This window comes from Diceros bicornis, chromosome 39 (genome assembly GCF_020826845.1).
Source record: "Diceros bicornis minor isolate mBicDic1 chromosome 39, mDicBic1.mat.cur, whole genome shotgun sequence".
NCBI classification, from domain to species: Eukaryota; Metazoa; Chordata; class Mammalia; order Perissodactyla; family Rhinocerotidae; genus Diceros; species Diceros bicornis.
The window spans coordinates 10,036,462-10,059,819 of NC_080778.1; the positions used below are offsets into that span (position 1 = coordinate 10,036,462).

A 23,358-nucleotide genomic window follows, 5' to 3' on the forward strand; every position below is an offset into this window, starting at 1 on the left:
CACGCGCAACCCGTGCTTGGGGGCGAAACCTCAGCCCAGCACCTCCTTCCTCCAGCGGCCCAAAATCCTGACTTCCGTTCTCCTCCCTTCGCGCCCTTCTCATTGGGTCTCTAATTGGGCGAAAGTGCTGGACGCGCCCTCTTCCGGCTGCTCACTTCCTGCACACTCACCCTCTCGTCCCGCCCCGCCCTGCTTTCTTTCCCGCCCTGCCTCGCGGCGGGCCCGGGAGCAGGGAGCGGAGTTCCCAGCAGCCCTCGCGGCGTCGCTCGCGTCTGCTCCACGCCGTCGCCGCTGCTGTGGCCGCCGCCAGGCCTCCGCACCGAGACGCTGGTTGCCTGCGGTGTGAGGGAACCTGGACGTGTACCCTGCCGCGAAGATGGAGGGGCCTCTGTCTGTGTTCGGGGACCGCAGCACCGGGGAGGCGATCCGCTCCCAGAACGGTAAGGGCAGGCGAGGCCTGGGTGGGCCGACGGCGGCGCGGCTCCCCCCAGCCGGGCCAGCTCGGACCGCGGCTGACATGCTTGCATTTTCCTTCTTTCTTTTCCCAAAAAGCCGCTCCCCCCGGGGCAGGGGCGTCTCCGACTCGCGCCGGTGTCGCCACTTCCCCTAGGGCAGAGAGGCCCGCGCACGCCGCACGTTGGGGGAGCTGCCCCGGGTGGAGGGGGTTGGCCGTGGACGTCCCGGCCCTGGTGTGGGAAAGGCGTTCCGGCCTGGAGAGCGAGCCCGGCGCCCCAACACGTGCCGGCCACGCCGGGAGGCCCCTGCGGTCCGGGGCCCTGCCCCGCTTTTGTTCCGGTCCATAACCGGGAGGAGCGTCGGTCTCAGCCATGGCGCCTCGTCGAGACCGTTAACCAGAAAAGACTAGTTTCAGCTGCTCGGTTTGCTGATGGGCGCATGGTCACGGTTAGACGACTTGCCCCTTGTACCCCCGCCGGTTCTCGTGTGCAGTGGATGCGGGTGCTCCCGTGTCCCCATCCCATTCTCAGCCACCTGTCGCTGGCAGCTTCTTATAATGTAGTGAGCTGACCAGAGTTCAGTTAAATGTTCGCGTAAACGGTGCTTAAAATGGGTTTATCGTAGTAAACATTTATGCGAATTAAGGGATTTGCTGTTGAGCCTCTGGAGAGCGTTTACCCGTTGCAGTCATGGATGCTTGTCGATCTTACCGTTGTTTGATAGATTTCTAATTTTTCTCTTGGACGAATTTAAAGTAAAATTAGAACCTTTGGCTTCCTGCTTTTCTGATTCGCGGATAAAGACTATGTTAATTTTAATAGGATGAAGGAAAAAACTGCCAAAATCTGAAGGAAAAGGCTGATACGTTTTTTGTTCCTTGTGTATGAAGTATCAGAACCCGAAATGATAAAAAGTAGATTACTCTTTTATTTTATGAGGCAATGAAGTGGATACTCTTTAAAACACTTGGCATCTCCTGTGCGGATAAATTCAAACCGAATTTTGCTAGTCTTCCCCCCTCCCCATATTAGACTTTTAATACCTAATTTTTTAAGTAATTAGGACAGATTTGTAGATTTGGAAAATTCAGAGGCTGTTGGATGTCATTTTTTTTCTTTAGAATGAAATGATTGTTCTTTGGAGTAGTGGATTTTTCTGATTTCATTTCTTTTTTCATTTATACAGTTATGGCTGCAGCTTCTATTGCCAATATTGTAAAAAGTTCTCTTGGTCCAGTTGGATTGGATAAAATGTTGGTGGATGATATTGGTGTAAGTACACCTAGATGTTGTGTTTGGTGCTTTTAGAAAAAAAAGTTCTTACGTATTTTGCTGTGTAAATTCTTCATTTTTATCAGAATGCTGGTATTGGAAGATGTAGTAAAAATGAATGTGTATCATAATGGGGTTAATTTAGAGGATGTCTTGTTTCTCTAGATGATTGTGTTGTCCTTTTTCTTTCTTGCACGTTTCTTAGGATGTAACCATTACTAATGATGGCGCAACTATCCTGAAGTTACTGGAGGTAGAACATCCTGCAGCTAAAGTTCTTTGTGAGCTAGCTGACCTGCAAGACAAAGAAGTGGGCGATGGAACTACCTCTGTGGTAGGTAGTCACCTGGTAGATGGCTACAGGCTAGTTGTTTTCCTAGAATTGAACGTTAGGCCATAAGTAGGTCATTTGCTTCTGAGTCAGAAATAAGTTACAGACTTAAGGAGAGGATTTAAGTTGTTCTTTGGTTTTTTTAATGATTGAGAAACAAAACTTGAAAACTGACGGTTATAGTTAGTTGGTACAATTTAGGTGAAAATTAAGAGATAATATACTTTTCTCATTTTGAATGTTGATTTTCACAACATTAGTTTTTTTCCCTCAGCTATAACAATATTCATATATCACACAGAGTTTTTTTTTTAATAGTTTCTTTGAAAAAAAGTTTTGTTTCCTCCTCCCCCTCACTACCTGGGACTTGGAAATTTCTATAACCTTCCCTTATAATTATCTAGAGAAGAAAATGTTACCACTTTCTAAAAAACAAAGATGTTTTTATGTTGTAAATGCTGTCAGGTAATCTCGTGAGTTCAAAATGCGAGTGCAAGAAAGTCGGTAAACATGTGATCAATGACGTGATATAAACTCCCTAAAGATCATCCAGCATACTGATGCAGTAGAAACAGTATTATTTGGTGAAGAACAAATAATTGCTATAAAGAAGCAAGCAGTGGTTTGTGGGGAAAATGTTTGTATTTCTAAATTAAACTTTAAGCTGTGAGAGACTGGAATGTATCACTTCTAAAATAATGAAAACGGTCCTTCTGTGAGTAACTTGTTTATGATAATATGATTTTTAACATAAAATGATTGTTATTTCCCCAAAAGAGGCAGGCAGAGTTTTTTGAAGTCTTTAAAAAATATTTTTTAGTGTGCTTAGAAGGATGATTTTTTAAAATAAACCAGGTAATAACCTGATAGTACAGATCATTTGAGTAGTCGGACTGTTCATTTACCTTCTGTTGAGTGCTTAATCTTTAAAGGTAATGGATACCTAGCCTTCTACTGTTGTACTGTAGAACTAGTTTATTAAGAACATTTTTCTGGCTACTATCTAGCTTTGACCATTTGCATATAAAACCCTGTAGTGTTATCTTTTTTTGAGGTTTCTAGTAACCAGTTACTCTTCACCACCCTCGTCACTCTGGTTAATAATACCTGAATCGGGCCGGCCCCGTGGCTTAGCGGTTAAGTGCGCGCGCTCGGCTGCTGGCGGCCCGGGTTCGGATCCCGGGCGCGCACCGACGCACTGCTTCTCCGGCCATGCTGAGGCCACATCCCACACACAGCAACTAGAAGGAGGTGCAGCTATGACATACAACTATCTACTGGGGCTTTGGGGAAAAATAAATAAATAAAAATTATAAAAAAAAAAAAATAATACCTGAATCATTTTAGTGTTGCACACGTTGAATGTCAGGCTAATATTAGAGCACTGAATCTTTTCTCAACAGGTTATTATTGCAGCAGAACTTCTAAAAAATGCAGATGAACTAGTCAAACAGAAAATTCATCCCACATCAGTGATTAGTGGCTATCGACTTGCTTGCAAGTAAGATTGGTTGCATTCAGAGAAAATTTTGTATTGTGTGATGTAATAGTTGTAAACAGATTCTGTATTCTTTAAATGTTTTGATTAATGACTGTATTTTGGAAAAGTATATTTTAGCATTTAAGTAGTGATATTTGAAGTAAGAAGTAGGGCCAGTATTCTTTTTTTCCCATTTGACTACCACGTTTTCTCCTCTCAATAGATTTTAGTGGCTATGCTTATGGGATAGATTAAAATTGCCATGATCTGAAGAGGGAGGATTTATTTGTGTCCTCCTCCTATATGAAATGGCTGAACAGAAAATTGGTGCTTATGACATTTTGACACTGATTTGAAAAAAGCTTGAGTTGTGAATTTCTAAGTGTTTTCTCTCCCACACTTTAAATAGGGAAGCAGTGCGTTATATCAGTGAAAATCTAATTATTAACACAGATGAACTTGGAAGAGATTGCCTGATTAATGCTGCTAAGACATCGATGTCTTCCAAAATCATTGGAATGTATCCTTGTGATGATCCAGTAAAGTCTAGGCTATAAAGTTAAGGGAAAGGTAGTATAAAGTGTATATAAAAGCCATGAATTGCAAATAGTACCCTAGCATTTTGATGGCATAAATAATACTGGTTTCTTTGGTGAGATTGCTAAAAGGAAGTGCCTTTGGATTAACCTTGGTTTTCATGTGCATCCATTGTTCATTCCAAGTCTTTTGTTCTCCTTAACTGTTGGCTTAGAAATGGTGATTTTTTCGCTAATATGGTAGTAGATGCTGTACTTGCTATTAAATACACAGATGTAAGAGGCCAGCCTCGCTATCCAGTCAATTCCATTAATGTTCTGAAAGCCCATGGGAGAAGTCAGATGGAGAGTATGCTCATCACTGGCTATGCACTCAACTGTGTGGTGGGATCTCAGGGTAAGGCTGGGGATCTGTTCATATAATTATGAGTACTAAAGGTTAAAATTTGCTTTTTGTGGACTGCATACTGTACATCTTCAGATGAACCATTCAAGACATGCACCTACTGTTCTTTAATGAAGCCCAGGGAAAAAGGAAATTGTTCATCATGTCAGTTTCTCTTGTAACTTAAGTACATATAACTTAGGAAGAACGCAAGTTAAAAGAAAGTACATGTGTTTAATGCCATAAAAATTTGTTTCCAAAGTTAAATGAAGTAATATCTAAATTTGAGTGTTTACATATAACAGTTTTTCTGTGCTACTATCTATTATGCTTTAAGGGTAGCTGTATTTTATAAAATGTAGTGTTATAGTTATTGTAAAGGAACTTAGTATTATGTTCAATTATAGGCATGCCCAAGAGAATAGTTAATGCAAAAATTGCTTGCCTGGACTTCAGCCTGCAGAAAACGAAAATGAAGCTTGGTGTACAGGTGGTTATTACAGACCCTGAAAAACTGGACCAGATTAGACAGAGGTATGTTGAGAGACTATTTTTGGCCTTTGAAAGGAGTGTTTGTAAATCACACTTCTGTTAGAGCCGGTGACAGTTAACTGAAAAGAATGAGTGCTACATCTCGTAGATGACGGCAAGTAACCAACCAGTCACTAGGTAGCAGAGTGTGGTGATTATGCCACTGGATTTTTTTTAAGTGTGAGTGTCTTAGAGGATTTTAAAAATTAACATTTTTAACCACAAACTATTTCCCATAAATTTCCAGGAAAATTAGAAAATATGGTGATGGTGTTTTAAGAGAGATTAGGGGTGATATAACTTACGAAATCAACCTTTTTGTGGAATTTCGGTTTTATTGATAGTAAAGGTATATCCAGGAATGCATTTCCTCAGGTAAGCAGTATAAGAACCAAGCAGTACAGTGTTGACTGCATACCTACTGTATGCCAGGTACTAAGGGGTACAATGGTGTTATTCATTGATTGGCATGCTAAAGAGCTAGTCGTGCAGATGTAGTTTGGCTGCTACTATGGATTTTGACTGCCTACTTCCACGTGACCTACATCCTTCAAATATTTATTTTAATGGTTAGTTGGTTAGTTTAAAAAAATTTTAAAAAATCAGTGACTGAACTAAACCTACAAGAAATCTTTGCCAAGAGTCAGGAGTGCTCTCATCGTTTAAATCTATTTGCTTATGTACTCTTTCCTTCTCTCCTTCCTGATATAACAAAATGTGCTTCATTCTGTCAGAGGCCCGACCCTCTAGTGTAAGTGTTCCTGATCCTGTTCCCTTCTGCCTTAGAGTCTTGGTTCATTGATTGTTCTTTCTCAACTGCTTCTTCAACTACTAATTCTACGCTTCATTACTTTCTAGATTCCACTTGTCGCTCTCTTATCCTTAAATGGAAGCCTCTTCCTCACACATCCTGCTCCAGTTAATCCCTGTCCCGTTTGTCTGTAGCCAGATGCCTCGAGTGATTTACACAGAAACTGTTTTCTGGTGCTTACTTCTCATCCCCTTTTCTGCTCTGCTCTCCAATGGAGGATCACTTGATAAGGTCACTAGTGACCGTGAGTGTGAAATTAACTAGACATTTTCAGCCTTCACTTGACCTTTATCAAACCTTTGACTATTTCCTTCTTGAAAGACTTTTGGAGGGGGGAGCGGCTTTGTGATGCTGCCTTGTCTGTGTTGCTGGCCACCATCTCTGCTCTCCCTGGGATAACTTATGGTTGCCATGATGTCACATATTATCTCCATGCTAGAAACGCTCAAATCTAGTTCTCTGAGCTCCAGACACACCTGTTTGTCTAATTGAGTGCTTCTTACGCATCTCCAAATTAGTGTGTCTAAAACTGAACTTGTGCTGATACCCCCAGATCTGCTCTTTGCCATTTTAGTGATGCAGACCCCTCTACTCAGGCAGAAAACTAGGAAATATCCTTAACTCCTCTTTTTACCTGATACCCTTTTACCTTCTAATCTGTCACCAAGATCACTTGATTTCTATCTTCAAATTAAATCTCAAATTCACTCCTTTTCCATCTCCATTCTCTTGTCCCTGCTATTACAGAGGCCCCAAAGCTGGTCGTCTGGGTTTCACTCTTGTCCCCTCCCAGGCTGTTTTCCACACAGCAGCCAAGTTGATCTCATCAATTCCAAGGCTATAGCCTTTTGGAGGCTTCCCATTGCCCTGGGATAGATTTTTTTTTTTTTTTTTTTTAGTTCTTTACATATTCTTTTCACTGTGGTCCAGCCACAGCTTGAACTGGGATCCACCAAACTCTTCCTCCGCAGGCCCCTAGGAATGTTCCTCCCTCTGCCTATAACATATTCTCCGCCTGCTTGTTGACTAGTTAATTTTTTACTTACTCATTAGGTGGTCAGTCTCTCAAAGAAGCTTTTCTTTCTCTTTCGATCTAAATTACACTCTACGACTCCTATACTCTGTCTTCCTGGGGCTTCGTACAGTTTCTGACCCTGTATTTGTATGGCTTCAACTGTAAGCTCTCATGGTTGAGACTGATTGATTTCCTTGACTTTGGAGTCCTGTCCTTAGTGGTGTCTGGCACACAGTCTTTGTTAGTATACACAGAGAGGTATACACAGAGAGGTTTATTTTGAAGTTCATCTTGAATTCACTTCACTATAAAAATTCTTTGATTGCATCTGCTGTTCTTTGAATGATAAGTGAAATGGCTTCAGTTGTCTATATATTAGCTGTTTTCACACCTGCCTCTCTTTCCCTTAGCCTGCCTGTGATTTCCATACTGTGTCTGACTGCCGTGCAGCTTTATCGGAATAACAGAGGGACTTCAAACTCATGTTGTCGAAAACTGAACTCTGCTTTCTCATCCTGCCCCCAGCCTCTTAGTACTCATTTTACTCCAGGAGTCAGTGGCTGAACCTCCCGGTTACCCAAGCCATAAACGTTGACTTCTCTGTTCCAGCTGTTGGTTATCATCACGTATACTCCTGTGTCTCCAGTTCATGCCTCCTTGCTTTCAGTCCTTCATCTTTCCAGTGCACTTTCCATATTGACATCAGGGGATCCTTTTGAAGACACAGATTTGGTAACTACTACTACTACTACTCTTACTTAAAAATATTAAACTTATCGGTCCAGACTCTTTAACATCCCTACAGGGTTCTTCATTTCCTGGTACTACATGCAGACTCTTGACCCCTCTCTTGACTCCAGACCTTCAAACTCTCCTTGTTCCACCTGTCAGGCTGGATTTATGCCTGTCATGTGCTTGTTACCTGCATTCCACCATAGTAACACTTCCCCGGCATGCTGTTGACAGTCTGTCTCCCTGCCAGATCCTTGAAGGCAGGGACTGTTTACTTTTCTAACCTCATTTCTTGATTAGGAAACTCAGATTGGGGTGGGGGAGAGCTAAGTGGTAATTCTTTATTCCTTGAACTTTTCTGTAAATTAGGCTGATACAAATTTTGGTCATAGAAGGGAAAGAATGGTTAATATAATTTAATCTGCAGTTACTTTGTGAAAAATACTTAATGGAACTTAGAGCTATATTGTATAAAAAACAGAAGATAACTTCGGGTTCTACTCAAATACTTTATCTCTGTAGAGAATCAGATATCACCAAGGAGCGAATCCAGAAGATCCTGGCAACTGGTGCCAACGTTATTCTAACCACTGGTGGAATTGACGATATGTGTCTGAAGTATTTTGTGGAAGCTGGCGCCATGGCAGTTAGAAGAGTTTTAAAAAGGGACCTTAAACGTATTGCTAAAGCTTCTGGAGGTATGTCTTCTGCCAGCTCTCAGATATGATACTTCATGTTACTATCCACAACTATGTCTCTTTACACTGGAATGTTAATGCTAAGCAGCTTCAAAAACATAACAGTTTTTAGTTTTTACTCAATGCTTTGTGCTACAAATATAGTTATAGGGCCATGTTTTCATATGACTGGAAAAGTTCTTTAACTTACTAAATTTCTTCACCTCAAAATGACATAGTTACGGGCCAGCCCCATGGCTTAGTGGTTAAGCGCGCACGCACCGCTTGTCCGGCCATGCTGAGGCCGCGTCCCACATGCAGTAACTAGAAGGATGTGCAGCTATGACATACAACTATCTACTGGGGCTTTGGGGGGGAAAAATAAATAAATTATTAAAAAAAAAAATGACATAGTTCCATCTTAAGATAAAAGGACAATTGCTTGTTTGATGCCTGACTGTAAACCTTAAACTGGTATTTATACATCGCTTTTATCATAAATAAATGTTTCTGAATCTAAGACAGGATATGAAAATATTCGTGAGAGAACATTGTTTACAGATCTTTGTAATTATCTTAATAGCAACTATTCTGTCAACCCTGGCCAATTTGGAAGGCGAAGAAACTTTTGAAGCTTCAATGTTGGGACAAGCAGAAGAGGTGGTACAGGAAAGAATTTGTGATGATGAACTGATCTTGATCAAAAAGTAAGAGCTACTTTCTGAATTATAAAGCTATACAGATTTTATTAATGAGTAAGAATAGATCGCCTTCCCATTTATTTGCTGCTATAGTCTTTCAGTGACATGAGCAGTTATACGCATGGGATAAAATAATATTGGGCCATTGTAAATCAAGATGGAGTAACCAATTCATCTCTTCTGCATGGTCCAGACATGGCTTTTCATGTCTAAATGTCCTGTGTACGCAGGATTTAATTAAGGCACTTAGCAGTGAATTTCTATGTAGACTTATTTTGTAAAAATATTTATTTAAGAATTGTACTTTATTTTTTAATAGCACTAAAGCTCGTACATCTGCATCAGTTATCTTACGTGGAGCAAATGATTTCATGTGTGATGAGATGGAGCGCTCTTTACATGATGCTCTTTGTGTGGTGAAGAGAGTTTTGGAGTCAAAATCTGTGGTTCCAGGTGGGGGTGCTGTAGAAGCAGCCCTGTCCATATACCTTGAAAACTACGCAACCAGCATGGTAAGAACATCTAGAAACCCGTTTTCTTTTCAAAGAAGGGCATGGGAGAGATCATCTTTGGCATTTTGATAATATACCTCATCTGAGACCTTAGCTGCTGCTTTGGGTTTTAATTTTCTTCCTTTTGTGAAGATATCTCATTGTCTTTCTTTTTAGGGGTCTCGGGAACAGCTTGCTATTGCAGAGTTTGCAAGATCTCTTCTTGTTATTCCTAATACACTAGCAGTTAATGCTGCCCAAGACTCCACAGATCTGGTTGCAAAGTTAAGAGCTTTTCATAATGAGGCTCAGGTAAACCCAGAACGCAAAAATCTAAAATGGTAAGCATTTCTTTTTCATTGTCATCTGTATATCATATATGGTAGTTCTGTTTTGTTTTAAATTCATGAAGGACGATGGCTAGTGGTTCTGTTAGCATTGTGTTTCTCTCTTAACGACTGATTCCGCAACTCGCCCTGCCTCTCTGGGTAGAGTCACTTTACCTACAGCAAGGTCCCACAGAGGCAGAGGGGAGATTATTTTTGGGTGATCCATATCCATTTTTAAGCAACTCTTTTATAAGATATCAAATGATGTTTAGAAACTGCCTTTACTACCATCTAGGCCTTCCTACAGCTTTTTCAATGCTGATTTTGTTATTCATAATCAACTACTTGAGTCCTAAAGGGATGTACCATAGGGTCCCAACATTTACCAAGATTAACATCTGGGTAGAATAGGTGGAATTAATGAAGCACCTAATCAACTTTTAAAGGGATGGGGGGATAGGTGTGTGTTTGTGTAAGAGGCCATTTAATAGTTTTTTCCTAAAATTGCAGGATTGGTCTTGATTTGGTCAATGGTAAACCTCGAGACAACAAACAAGCTGGGGTGTTTGAACCAACCATAGTTAAAGTTAAGAGTTTGAAATTTGCAACGGAAGCTGCAATTACCATTCTTCGAATTGATGATCTTATTAAATTACACCCAGAAAGCAAAGATGATAAGCATGGAGGTTATGAAGATGCTGTTCACTCGGGAGCCCTTGATGACTGATCTGATTTCTCTTTTATTTATAACAATGTTAGAGGCAGTTGTCTTGTACCTCGAGTATTACACATTAAAGTACAACGAGCTGTCAAGCCTGGGTTCTTATGCAGTGGGTGATGGTTTCTCTCCTCACTTTGGTCCTCTGATTTCACATATTAAAACTTGAGTACCTTATTAGTTTAAAAAATTACTTCAAGGTTAGTTTAAGCAAGATTATTAAACAGTTTCATCCTCTCTGAACACACATTGCTATTCCCATCCCACCCCCAATGCATAGAGCAGCAACACCACGATGTCCGCCCTTGCGCTCCATTGTGTGTAGCAGAGTAACAAGAATCCGACAGCCAGATGCTCCAAGAGGATGGCCCAAGGCTATGGCCCCTCCTTCAACGTTGACCTAAGGGGGAAAAGATTTATATCATTCTTCTGTGGACATAGCGTTCAAATCCTAAACTATTACCTTTCCTCTTAATGTTATACCAGGCAGCTACCCTTTCAATTTTTATTTTAACTGCTCAGGAACTGATTTATACCCCTGTGACATCCATCCCAACTACCTTCCCTAATTCTTGGTTTAAAAGATTTAAAATGCCCCGTTTGTGTTGGAAGTAAACTAACGCATTAACATTTTATACTTTGGGAAGCAAAATCAGTGAACCTCTCAAGTCCCAGCAGGAACTTAACCTAGTATCCACCCATTACTGCATGGCCAATACCTGGGACTTGTTATCTAACTACATGTAACTGATTATAATCTTAAAATTGCATTGTGAATGTTTATTGGCAGGCTTTCCTCAGGAGGACTTGCTCATGTTTACCTTCTCTGGGTTTAATCCAAGTTCTTTAGTTATTGCAATAGAGACGGCTGCAAAAGCTTCGTTGATTTCAAATACATCAACATCCTCCAGTGACCAGCCTGCTTTTGCAACCTGAAGAAAAGATTAACGGAATAGAGATCTAAAAAACGGGTGGAACCATCCTTCAATGTAGATACAAAAGCAGAATATACGATATTGATCTCTTAAAAAACACCACTTTAGGAGGCTGGCCCCGTGGCATAGCTGTTAAATGCACGCACTCCCCAGCTGGCAGCCTGGGTTCTGATCCCGGTCGTGCACAGAGGCACCACTTGTTAGGCCATGCTGTGGTGGCGTCCCATATAAAGATAGGCACAGATGTTAGCCCAGGGCCAGTATTCCTCAGCAAAAAGGACTGGCGTGGATGTTAGCTCAGGGCTGATCTTCTTCACACACACACACAAAATAAATATTGAAAAAAATTAAAAAAAAAGTGGGGGAGATTGTAGATTCTTGGTCTGGTTTCAAAGAAGTTATAGCAAAACAAAGGACAGGTGCCAACATTCAGAATTAAACTCACAGCTTGCTTTATTGCTGGAATTGGTCCTACTCCCATAATGGAAGGCTCTACACCTGCTTGTGCCCAGGAAACTATCCATGCTAAAGGTGTAAGCCCACGATTATCAGCTTCCGACTTCTTCATAAGAACCACAGCTGCAGCACCATCATTTATTCCTGTAAAATAGGAATGTCTTGATTTCTAAAATGTTAATCAGCTATATACCTGTGTCTACTTTCTCTAACACCTGAAGACATGAGTTAAATTATTCTTAATATTTTGGCAAAGCCATTTGCCATAATTCAGACTCTACAGTGTAATTAGAAATAGTATGCAGCCACTATGGAAAACAGTATGGAGATTGCCCCCAAAATTAAGACTAGAACTACCAGGGGCTGGCCCAGTGGCACAAGCGGTTAAGTGTGCGCACTCTGCTGCGGCGGCATCCCATATAAAGTGGAGGAAGATGGGCACGGATGTTAGCCCAGGGCCAGTCTTCCTCAGCAAAAAAAGAGGATGATTGGCAACTGTTAGCACAGGGCTGATCGCCTCACAAAAAAACAAAAGGAATAGAACTACCATATGATCCAGCTGTTCCACTGCTCGGTATTTATCCAGAGAACGTGAAAACAGGAATGCATAAAGGTGTATGCACCCCTGTGTTCACCACAGCATTATTCACAATAGCCAAGACTTGGAAGCAACCTAGGTGCCCCTCAAAGGATGAATGGATAAAGAAGGTATGGCATATATATACAGTGGAATACTACTCAGCCATAAAAAAAGGATGAAATCTGGCCATTTGTGACAACATGGATGGATCTTGAAGATATTATGCTAAGCAAAATAAGTCAGAGGGAGAAAGTCAAATACTGTATGATCTCACTCATAAATAGAAGATAAAAACAATAAATACATAGAGACAGAGATTGGATTGGTGGTTACCAGAGGGGAAGGGGGGAGGGAGCAGGGCGAAAGGGGTGATTAGGCACACGTGCATGGTGATGGATTGTAATTAGTTTTCGGGTCGTGACCATGATGTAATCTACACAGAAATCAAGATATAATGATGTACACCCGAAATTTATATGTTATAAACCAATGGTAAGTTTGGCAGTATGACATCATTGACCATAGAACATTCTAACATGAGAAAGAGTGGAAAGATTAAAGCAGTGGGGGAAAGGAGATTAATGAAAAGAAATGGAAGAAATGGCCTAGACCTCACAGGAGGTATTGGGAATTTCTGGTTTTGGAAAAGTAGCTAGTAGATAAACTCTGGGGTTCCCTAATTTGCTTTTTCATTGGTATGTCCAGTTAGGATGCTGGGAAACCAAATCCATTCTTTCAGTATATATGGGTTAAGTCAATCAAATATGGAGAAACTAAATTTTTTTCCCCAGAGCAACTAAAACAAGGTTTTAGAATAACTTGCATATAAATAATAAAATAGAAAAAAAAGGCATTAACTTGGTAGACATAGAAGATGCTATTCCTCCAACTGCCCTTCCGAAAACCTAACCTGAAGCATTAGCTGGGGTGACTGTTCCTGTTGCGTCGGTAAGAAAGTGAGGCTTCAGCTTAGACACAGCTTCTATGTTGCTCCCATGGCGAGGAAACTCGTCTGTTTTAACTTCAATAAGACCTGAAAAAAGGAGAATCAATTACCCAATATAAGTACAGAGATGGCAGTCAGTGTGCTAGGAATGGTGGATTCCTCAGATGTGATACATGAGGATTCACTTTTGGAAGAAAGGTTTACTAAAAAATACTTTAATTCCTGGGGCCGACCTGGTGGTGCAGTGGCTAAGTTCACGCGTTCCACTTCAGTGGCCTGGGGTTCGCCGGTTCAGATCCTGGGCGTGGACCTACTCACCGCTCATCAAGCCATGCTATGGCACTGTCTCACATAGAGGAGCTACAACTCAGGGCCAGCCCGGTGGCGCAAGCGGTTAAGTGCGTGTGCTCCGCTGCGGCGGCCCGGGGTTCGCCGGTTCGGATCCCAGGCGCGCACCGACGCACGGCTTGGCAAGCCATGCTGTGGCGGCATCCCATATAAAGTGGAGGAAGATGGGCACGGATGTTAGCCCAGGGCCAGTCTTCCTCAGCAAAAAGAGGAGGATTGGCAGATGTTAGCTCAGGGCTGCTCTTCCTCACAAAAAAAAAAAAGCTACGACTCTGCAACTATGATACACAACTATGTACTGGGGCTTTGGGGAGAAAAAAGAAGAGCAAGATTGGCAACAGATGTTAGCGCAGGGCCAATCTTCCTCAAAAAAAAACAACTTTCATTCCATAAGCCAGACAGAGAAAGACAAAGACCGTACGATTTCACTCACGTGGAAGATAAGCACATGGACAAAGAGAACAGAGTAGCGGTTACCAGAGGGGAAGGGGTAGGCCTAAGAGGTAAAGGGGCACATGTATACGGTGACTGACAAATAATAATGTACAACTGAAATCTCACAATGTTATAAACTATTTTGGCCTTAATAAAATAAATTTAAAAAATTACTTTCATTCTAATAGGAGGAAACTATACACAAAAACTGTATGTTAAAACATTTTACGAGCACTGTCTTCAGACATTTTGAATGTTCCATATCCACAGCCCTTTCTGAGGAAGGCTGCTATGGTTTGGGGCATAGGACTTGGGTGGTTACAACTGACTGGATGGGGGAGTGTCAAAGCCAGTGTGACAAGGGCTGGACATAGGAGATGTCAGTTATCAGTAACAGAACTTGCCTGGAGCCCTCCATATTAGATAATAGCAAAGTGACCCCAAAAGATCCACCCTCAAGAAATGTGAAATGCACACAGAAGCAGCAGGAAGTAATGGATGTTCACTTCCGAGGAGATTTAGCCTGTAGGCAAAAGGGCAGCTGTTGCCTCCTAACGGGAGCCAATGCTCCCGTTTCTCATGAAACCTGCTGTACCTACACAGCAGTGTGCACACTCTGGGACCAAGAGTATCTAAATGCTGACACAGCTTCCCATGTTTCCTCCCCCGCTAAACATCCCCCCACCCATGTTCAGATTTATCCAGCATATATCTTTTCTTTGCAACCTGAAAGACATAACTAAGACAATTTATAAACATTCCCATATATTATTCTTTTGGATATTACTCTTATCTATAAATAGCCACACTAATGTTTAAACCATTATGATTTATACACCCACCTTTTCTAGAAGATACAAAAACTGGCACAATCTCTTTGTCAAAATGGCCAGCTTTCTGTGCACTCTCTGTCCTGTTCTGGGACAGAACTGCCAACTTGTCCTGATCTTCTCTACTCACTTGCCATTTTTTGGCTACATTTTCAGCTGTGAAAGAAAAAAAAATAAAGCAAACAAACATTTTGAGGAACTGGCTTTTGGTAGCTCAAGTTTTGCACATTTCAACAGGCACTGTCTGCCAACACGAGCAGGCCCACTGGTGGGCTGAGACGGCACTCTGAGGCAATCTTGCCTCCCACCGGCAATGACTGTGGAAACGCTGCAGTGGCTCTTAAGAAGCCATTTTCTTTGCTTCCTTCTCTTTTCCTTTCTGTATGATTTTAAACTTTCAGCAATTTCCTTTATGCAGATCCACCAACTGTTTACATTTTTGCCCCATTTGCTGTATCATTCTCTTTCTGAACCATTTGAGAGAAAGTTGTCGAGATTCATGCCCCTTTATTCCTCAATTTTAATTTCAGTGTATATTTCCCCAAAACAAGGCCGTTTTCTTACATAACCACAGCTATCAAAATCAGGAAATTTAACACCAATACAATACTATTATCTAATTCTTGGTCCATATTTCAGTTTCACCTCTTGTCCCAATGATGTCCATTGTAGCTAATTTCTTTGTTCAGTCCAGGATCCAATCCAGGATCATTCACTGCATTTCACTGTCAATCTTTTCAGTTTTCTTTTATTTGCAACAGTTCCTCAGACTACCTTTGTGTTTCTTTTCTTTTTTTTTTAAGATTTTATTTATTTATTTTTTGAGGAAGACTGCCCCTGTGCTAACACCTGTTGCCAATCTTCCTCTTTTTTCTCCCCAAAGCCCCAGTACACAGTTGTGTATCATAGTTGTAGAGTTGTAGTTCTATATGGAACGCCACCTCAGCATGGCTTTGATGAGTGGTGAGTAGGTCCTCGCCCAGGATCCGAACCGGTGAACCCTGGGCCGCCAAAGCGGAATGCATGAACTTAACTGCTACGCTACAGGGCCGACCCCTCAAGTGACGTTAGCTTTGATCACTTGGTTAAAGTCATATGCACCATGTTTCTACACTGTAAAGTTACTATTTTTTCATTTATAATTAATCAGTAATTTATGGAAAGTTATTTTGAGATTATGAAAATATCTTCTTCCTCATCAAATTTCACCCACTAGTTTTAGCATTCATTCATGATTTTCTAACTCCAACATTCCTTCTATATGTATTAATTGGCATTCGACTGTAAGGAGCTTTTCCTTCTCTCTCCATTTATTATTTACATCAGTATGGACTCGTATTTTTATTTTATTTAATAAGTTATAACCCATTACTATCTATTTATTTTGATGCTCAAATTCTTCAAGATTTGGGCAGTGGGAGTCCTTTAAGCTGGCTCCTGTGTCCTTTTGCCACGTCCCCATGTGCTCTAAGCACTTCTTTATTTTTTTAGCACTTTTGTCCTAGCTTAGAATGAGCCTTTTCTCAAAGAAACCCTAGTTCTTTTTAGTGGAAAAAGGTATTTACAAACAAAGATCTGGTGTTAGAACCACTCATTGTTACTGGCATGCCGTTGTTTCTGTGCCTATTCATTAGGAACCCCAGAGGTTATCTACTACCTTTCTACTTTTCTAAAACCAGAAAGTCCCAGCACCTCCTGTGAGGTCTTGACTATTTCTTCCATTTCTTTTCTCTCCAGTACCCGGCCCCGCAGACTCCAACCATTTCAGCAACTCCAAACTCTGATCTCTGCCTCCCCAGTTCCTTGAGGCTACTGTTCTCCCATGTAGAAAGTCTGGAAAGTATCCCCAGGGAGAAAGCCACTGGGGCTCTCCCTTTTTTCAAGAATCTCAGTCTTGTGTGATTGTTGGCTGACATTTTAAAACAGTGGCTTTATATATTTTGACCAGTTTTATACTTGTTTATAGTAGGAGATCTAGTCTTCACTAATTACTAAATCATGGCCTGAGTCATTATCTTTTTTATTAGCAACAGGAATTTATTTTCTCACAATTCTGGAGAAGAAAAGTCCAAGATCAAGGTGTCAGTAGGTTTGTTTTCTCCTGCAGAGGTCCCTCTCTTCAGCCACCTTCTCACTGTGTCCTCACATGGTCTTTCTCCTGTGCCCACATCTCTGGGGTCTCTTCCTCTTCTTATAAGGACACCAGTCAGATTGGATTAGGGCCCACATTAAAGACCTCATTTTAACTTAGTTACCCCTTAAAAGGCCCTAACTCCAAATATAGCCACATTCAGGGGGCCTGGGGGTTAGGGCTTCAACATATGAATTTTGGAAGGACAAAATTCAGCCCATAACATCTTGGAAAGGACTTGAAAGCTGAATTTTTAATGACCATCTCTGGTGATGTTGAGGTAGTTAGCTGGAGTATCACACTTTGAGAACCTCTGCACGAGAACTATAACAAGTAAGACCCTGGTATGGCACAGAGCACCTTCCATGGTCCTCCCGCAGTCTCCAGCCTTCTCTGCTGCAGCTCTCACTCACACAGGAGCTTTCTAGATGGATGACTAATGAAGATCTGATTGTGTAGTGCAAAGAATACAGAGTTAGGGCCGGCCCCGTGGCTTAGTGGTTAAGTGCGCGCGCTCCGCTACTGGCGGCTCGGGTTCGGATCCCGGGCGTGCACCGACGCCCTGCTTCTCCAGCCATGCTGAGGCTGCGTCCCACATACGGCAACTAGAAGGATGTGCAACTGTGACATACAGCTATCTACTGGGGCTTTGGGGGAAAAAAAGGAGGAGGATTGGCAATAGATGTTAGCTCAGAGCCAGTCTTCCTCAGCAAAAAGAGGAGGATTAGCATGGATGTTAGCTCAGGGCTGATCTTCCTCCAAAAAAAAAAAAAAAAGAATACAGAGTTAGGCTGCAGAAGTACTAGTTTATCTCTGATATTGCCTCTGCCACAAAACCACTATTTGTGGGCTCTTGTTTCTTTACATGGTAAAATGAGAGATTGATCCAAAAGAACTCTAAGGTACTTCCCACCTCTAACACTCCCTGATAATCAAGGAGTCACAAAGGAGAGAGGGGATATTTCCTCCCTTCGGTTCATCACAGGGGAACTATCTCTGTCATCAGGGATACAAAGTGATCAGGACATGGTCCCTGCCCTTAAAGAGGAAAGCCCTATGAAGCCAATTATTATATGATCTTTTTAACCTTTTCACAGTTAGTACGTTTTCAGCTATGTCTACCTTACCTGTAATGCCCATATGATAGTTGTGAAACGCATCTGTAAGCCCGTCACAGAGTATACTGTCAGTCAGTGGCGTTTCCCCAAGCCTGACTCCTGTCCTCAGGTGAACCAAGTGAGGAGCCTGGGAACAAGACATGCAAATGGATTTAGGCTTGGTTGCGACTAGTCCTCTCCTTAGGATCCCCCTAAAATGATCCAGTGGTTCCTCAGTCTTCACCTAGTCCCCCTTGTGCCTCTTCTCCCCAGTTCCAGCCCATCCTCTTCCTCACCCAGGGCCCAGGGCCTGGACCCTGCAATCAGCAGACTACTCCACCCTGCCTACTCGTGAGAATCCATTACCCTCCTACCTCCCCATTTCCATTTTCCATCAAACCTATCCATTCTGTATCCTGTTTCCTTAAGAACCTCATTTACTCTTCCAAAGAGGCAACTAGTTACCTGTTAACTGAAGAGCTCATCGAAGGGCTTAAGTGATAACAATGTGTTACCTATTTTGATGGGAGACATAATGCCTATAGTGAGAACAATCAGGTTCCCTAGTTAACTGATGGGAGAGATTTATGGGTAGGAGGTCCTCTTAACTCCTACCAACTCAATAGCAGCTATAACAGAATGGAAAGACTCGGAGTCATGGATCTGTATTTGAATGCTGGCTCTGGACCTCAGTTTCCTTACCTGTAAATTGGGAATGATGCCACCTACCCTCTAAGGGCTGTTGTGACTGCATGTATGAAAGCACCTCGTAAAGTACTACATAGATATCAGTATGGTCCCATCAGACTCACTCTGATCGTGTTTGCTACCTTCAGCCTCCCTTTTCCTGGGCCTCAGCAAAGGCTGGGCTGAATTGCCTCTGCCTAGGGGATCACTAGGTCGGACCCTGAACTGCCTGTAGAAAGTAGGAGATATACTTTTTCCTTTTCACCACGGTGCTAATTTGAGGGGTAGAACTTGGTGAAACAAATCCCACTTGGCAAACCTACTGGAGAAGGGCACCACTCAGTGGTCCTCTCTTCCATGTTCTATACCTCCAAAAGGTCAACAAAATTGGGCCCTTGGGGTCCTCCTTGTCACGTGCAGGAAGGTAAGTGGCAACGACTGTTTTTGACTCCTCCTCACAATGAGAAAGAAACTTAAGACCAAGGATATCAAGCAAGAAATGTTATAGGTTTAATTCAGAAAGTATTTTACACTTCGGTAACATTTTCAAAAAAATATATTCTGTTCCAGTCACACTGGTTGATAGGCTTTTTCTTCAACATGGATTTCTCACCCAATTTGAACAATAATTAACATTTGGGTAGGGCTCAAGGTTGAGTCCATTTTTTTCTTTATTTGCTGACTGTTTGGTTCCAGCTCTGATATGCATCAGTTTACTCCACTGTGGCATGGACATGAATTTATTAGCAAGAGGTCAGTGAGAGCCATCTCTCCAGAGGCCTTACCTTGCTCATACTTTCCATGCCACCAGCAACCACAATGCTGGAGTCTCCTATCCCTATGGACTGGGCTGCAAGGCACACAGCTTTTAGGCCTGACCCACAGATCATCTGGCAGCTCCAAGCTGGAACAGAGTAGGGGATTCCCGCGCCCATACTGGCTTGTCGAACAGGATTCTGCCCGCAACCTGGTAGAAGGAACACAGAGGCCTCTCAGCAATCAAAGAGAAAAATGAAAGTACATGCAAAATCAGGAGACTGCCAGCCGGGTCTCCTGCCACTGCCCAGCAAAGCCAAGTCCCCACCAGAGGCAAAAGGGCCTGCGGACACTCTACACCTATCACAGTCTAGCCTTTGAATACGTATTATCTTGTGCTGCTCTATAGATATTTTAGGGATATAAGATGTGTTCTCCACAAAGGAGTTATGAATACTTTAAGAAGGAACTGTCTTCTTGATCTTGCAACAGAACTTGAATAAGCACACACTCCCTCATAAACATAGGGCAGAACTTGGGCATTATTCTAACTAGGGCATGTTTCTAACTAGGGCTATCTGCTTCCATGATCATGGTTTAAGATACCCAGGAGGGTAAAAGGCTACTTAAACATGAAATCTTCTGATAAGAATCACTTCTTTCCTTGCTTAAGACTCATCATGCCATGGTTAACTGCTTCTGTAACAAGATAGGTACAAAATCAGAATTGACAAATACCTTTCTATAATTCAACTGTGGGAACTTCCTTCAGGGAATGGGAAGAAATATACCATATCCTTAATCAAACTAGCAGAGGAGGGGATGGAGTTGATATTTCCAAATATTCTCAGTCACCACTGTCTGTTCTCAAAGGGTCAGTGTTTATCTGGTGGTCACTCTTTTGCAAATTTCGGATATATGCATACCCAGTACCTTTCCTTGCAGCGTTTGTTGGAAAAAACTAGCAAATGGGTCATTGACAAAAATTTAGAGGTTATATTCATCCCAGTGTTATTAACCTGGGATTAGACTGGAAGCTAAAAACTTGAGATTGAAAACAGATGCAGGAAAATTATTAAAAAGACAGTATCAAAATATTCTCTGAATTAAATTCATAGGACACTAGTTAATAAAGAAAACATTAATATTATTTGACTCCTGCTTTTTAAGCTATAATGAATTACATTTACATTTAAGTAAATAACTCCTTTATAAAATTTTTATGTATTTATTCATAATCCCCATCTTCAGGTAGAGTTGAGAAAGGAGTGCTGAACATAATTAACCAATAGTTCAGCATTTCACAGAATATGAGCTCCACGAGAATGAGGATTTCTATCTAATATGAACATTGCTTATCCCTAGCTGACAGAATGGTGCCTGGCACACAGCAGGGATCAGTAGATATTTGTTACATGATTGTGGAAGGTACCCGAACTCAAGGAGGAGGACAGATGCGGATTCAAGTGCTAGCTCTACTTCAAACTGTGACCCTGGATAAGTTACTGACCGCTCAAAACCTCACTTACTCACGTGTACAGAGGAGATAATATGATCCAACAGACTTACTGAGCGGATTAGAGGAAAGCAGTGAGCACAGTGCTTTAATGGCCCGGCACTCAGCAGGCCCTCAATAAACACAGCTATGATTTTTATTGTAATTATGTATATACTACAGAGATAAGATGTTGAAGAGATAACAGAAAACCAGCCGTGGAGTACCCTGCGGCAACTGAATAAGTCTGAGTTATGTGTGTGGGAAGCAAGAAAGGATGAGCGGCCCCAAAGTAGCCAACCTGAGAGTGTTTTTCATATGTTTTAAAGCCTTGGAGAGTCACAGACAGTGGCGTCGTGCTTCCACTTGAATGTCCTTAAGGACAAGTTGAGAAAGGAGAATTAGGAAGAGGAACTACACAACCACAAAGTAAATACACAGAAAAATGGGCCAGGTCTCAGATAGGGTAAGGACAAGAGTTGGTTGTGAGTATTACCAACGATCACTACAAATGATTAAAATTTATGCTACTGAGTGAGCATGAAACTAGTTATTAATAACTAACTAATTAGGAATCGTCAGTGATCGCTAGTCTATACACCCAGTGGGACTCAGAAGTGAGAGTGGGGCACTCTGGTGACACACCTATGCCCACCCGGGGAGGGACAGCCCCTGTCTGGAAGGAGCATGAGGTGCCACTCACCTTGTCAGCTCAGAAGTGGCTTGTGTGGCAAGGCCCTCCCCTGTGCTGTTGGAGCCCTATCCCCAGCACCTAGCACAGGGCGAGGCATGAAGGAGGAATTCAGTACTTTTATTGAATGTGTGACACTTAGAGAAATATGGAGGGAGGTGCAGACTCTGCCACGTGTCAGGCTGGCCCTGCTTCGAAAGAAAGAAATGTCAGTGGAGGAAGGTGGTCGAGGTTCGTTCAGGAACAGCAGATGAAAGGTGCTGAGTGTTAAGCTGGAGAGAAGCTATCTACGGGACTTGGCAGGAAGGTGACAGGAAGAACTCTCACAGACGGAACTCCGAGTGCACACGTATGGAGGCAAGAACAGAAGTGTGTGTGTGTGTGTGTGCGCGCGCGCGCGCGCGCGCGCGCGCTGATGGGCTGATTCTGAAAAACTTCATCTCTGCCCAGGTCACTGAGAAGTTACCTGCTGCCAAAACGTGTCCAAATATGACCTCTGACACGTCTTCGGGGGCCACGGCGGCCCTCTTCAGGACTTCTCTGATGACAGTCGAGCCCAGATCATGGACGGGCACGGTGGACAAGGCGCCATTGAAGGAGCCTAGGACAGAAGGGAAGGCGAGGGAGGAAGAGAGACTCCTCCTGCACAGGCGCCCTCGAAGCTCCCCGGGGTGCAGAGCGGCCGGAGCGGGGGACTCAGAGCGGCCGAGACCCGGGCCCGGGGCCCCCACCGCGCGCGAGGAGGCCGCGCACCCGCGGGAAACCTGCCCATGCCCATCTATTCCCCAAGTCCCAGCGGATGGACGCAGCCCACGCTTCCGTAACAAAGGGGTCGATCCTCCGCGCGTCCACGGGCTCTGCAATCTTTACAGCACTGAGGAGTTGGAGGCAATTCTCACTAAGTCTGGTTCTACCAGAGCAAACGCTGCCCTCGCCACTTCTCGGACCACCCACCCGCCTCATCCCTGAGACCATAGGGCTGGCACGGCCCCTCCTGGAGCTGGCCAATCAGGCGCCTCGCCAGAGAGCGCCTCTCTCCGCCAGCCAATGGGAGAGATGGGGCGGTGCGGCGGCATCTACCCGAGGAGCCAATCAGAGCACGCGGCGTGGAGTGGTCAGACCAGGTGCGGAGGGGGCGAGGCTGTCGGGAGGGCCGGGGGAGGCGCGAGGCGTCGGGTTCCGGGGGTCCTACGGGTCCCGGGTCCCCGCGTCCGAGCAGAGCCCGAGGCATAGACGCCGCGCCGGGCCCGCCGGCCACTCACCAATGACGGTCCGCGCCGCCGAGACGATGACCACGGGGTCCGACCCTGCACTCATCCTGCCGTCCGACTGCCTCTCGTGCTGCTGTGGACCCGGCGCCGCGGAGAGTGAGGCAGAGCCCTGCCTGGCCGCGGACGGGATGCGCGAGGGGCGGAGCCGCGGTCCGCCCCGCCCATCGCCGCCGCCAGTGCGCAGGCGCGAGATCGGGGCCGCGCGGGGGGGGGGGGGCGCGAGCAGAGGGCGGGGC

The 23,358-nt window shown here is 43.4% G+C and overlaps 2 protein-coding genes and 2 non-coding genes across 4 annotated transcripts; 3 read left to right on the top strand and 1 right to left on the bottom strand.

Annotated features, from left to right (window-relative positions):
* Positions 1–257: 257 nt before the first annotated feature.
* TCP1 (t-complex 1) lies at positions 258–10,559 on the top strand. The gene is made up of 12 exons (XM_058534050.1): positions 258–440; positions 1,642–1,727; positions 1,933–2,061; positions 3,462–3,559; positions 3,948–4,058; positions 4,290–4,471; positions 4,867–4,993; positions 8,071–8,246; positions 8,809–8,932; positions 9,246–9,438; positions 9,595–9,758; positions 10,257–10,559. Exons 1-12 carry the CDS (start codon positions 377–379, stop codon positions 10,471–10,473), a joined length of 1,671 nt encoding a protein of 556 aa, XP_058390033.1. The 5' UTR covers positions 258–376; the 3' UTR covers positions 10,474–10,559.
* On the top strand, positions 3,725–3,864 carry LOC131399805 (small nucleolar RNA SNORA29). The gene has a single exon (XR_009217232.1). It is a non-coding gene; the product is annotated as a small nucleolar RNA SNORA29 (small nucleolar RNA).
* LOC131399804 (small nucleolar RNA SNORA20) lies at positions 8,996–9,125 on the top strand. Its single transcript, XR_009217231.1, has one exon. It is a non-coding gene; the product is annotated as a small nucleolar RNA SNORA20 (small nucleolar RNA).
* ACAT2 (acetyl-CoA acetyltransferase 2) lies at positions 10,469–23,230 on the bottom strand. The gene is made up of 9 exons (XM_058534051.1): positions 23,114–23,230; positions 22,318–22,452; positions 19,695–19,876; positions 18,253–18,370; positions 15,007–15,150; positions 13,346–13,468; positions 11,845–11,999; positions 11,286–11,396; positions 10,469–10,864 (listed from the first exon to the last, which is right to left on the bottom strand). The coding sequence occupies exons 1-9, from the start codon at positions 23,166–23,168 to the stop codon at positions 10,694–10,696; spliced, it is 1,194 nt and encodes a 397-aa protein (XP_058390034.1). The 5' UTR covers positions 23,169–23,230; the 3' UTR covers positions 10,469–10,693.
* Between the last annotated feature and the right edge of the window lie 128 nt (positions 23,231–23,358).

Excerpts from the sequence above, each read along its gene's own strand:
- TCP1 (XM_058534050.1), top strand. The coding sequence starts at position 377 with ATGGAGGGGCCTCTGTCTGTGTTCGGGGACCGCAGCACCGGGGAGGCG. Across the intron at positions 1,728-1,932 it reads TGTTGGTGGATGATATTGGT|GATGTAACCATTACTAATGA; the intron begins GTAAGTACACCT and ends CACGTTTCTTAG. Across the intron at positions 4,472-4,866 it reads CTGTGTGGTGGGATCTCAGG|GCATGCCCAAGAGAATAGTT; the intron begins GTAAGGCTGGGG and ends GTTCAATTATAG.
- ACAT2 (XM_058534051.1), bottom strand. The coding sequence starts at position 23,168 with ATGAGTGCAGGGTCGGACCCCGTGGTCATCGTCTCGGCGGCGCGGACC. Across the intron at positions 19,877-22,317 it reads TGGACACGTTTTGGCAGCAG|GTTGCGGGCAGAATCCTGTT; the intron begins GTAACTTCTCAG and ends TCCTTCTACCAG. Across the intron at positions 18,371-19,694 it reads GCATGGAAAGTATGAGCAAG|GCTCCTCACTTGGTTCACCT; the intron begins GTAAGGCCTCTG and ends TCTTGTTCCCAG.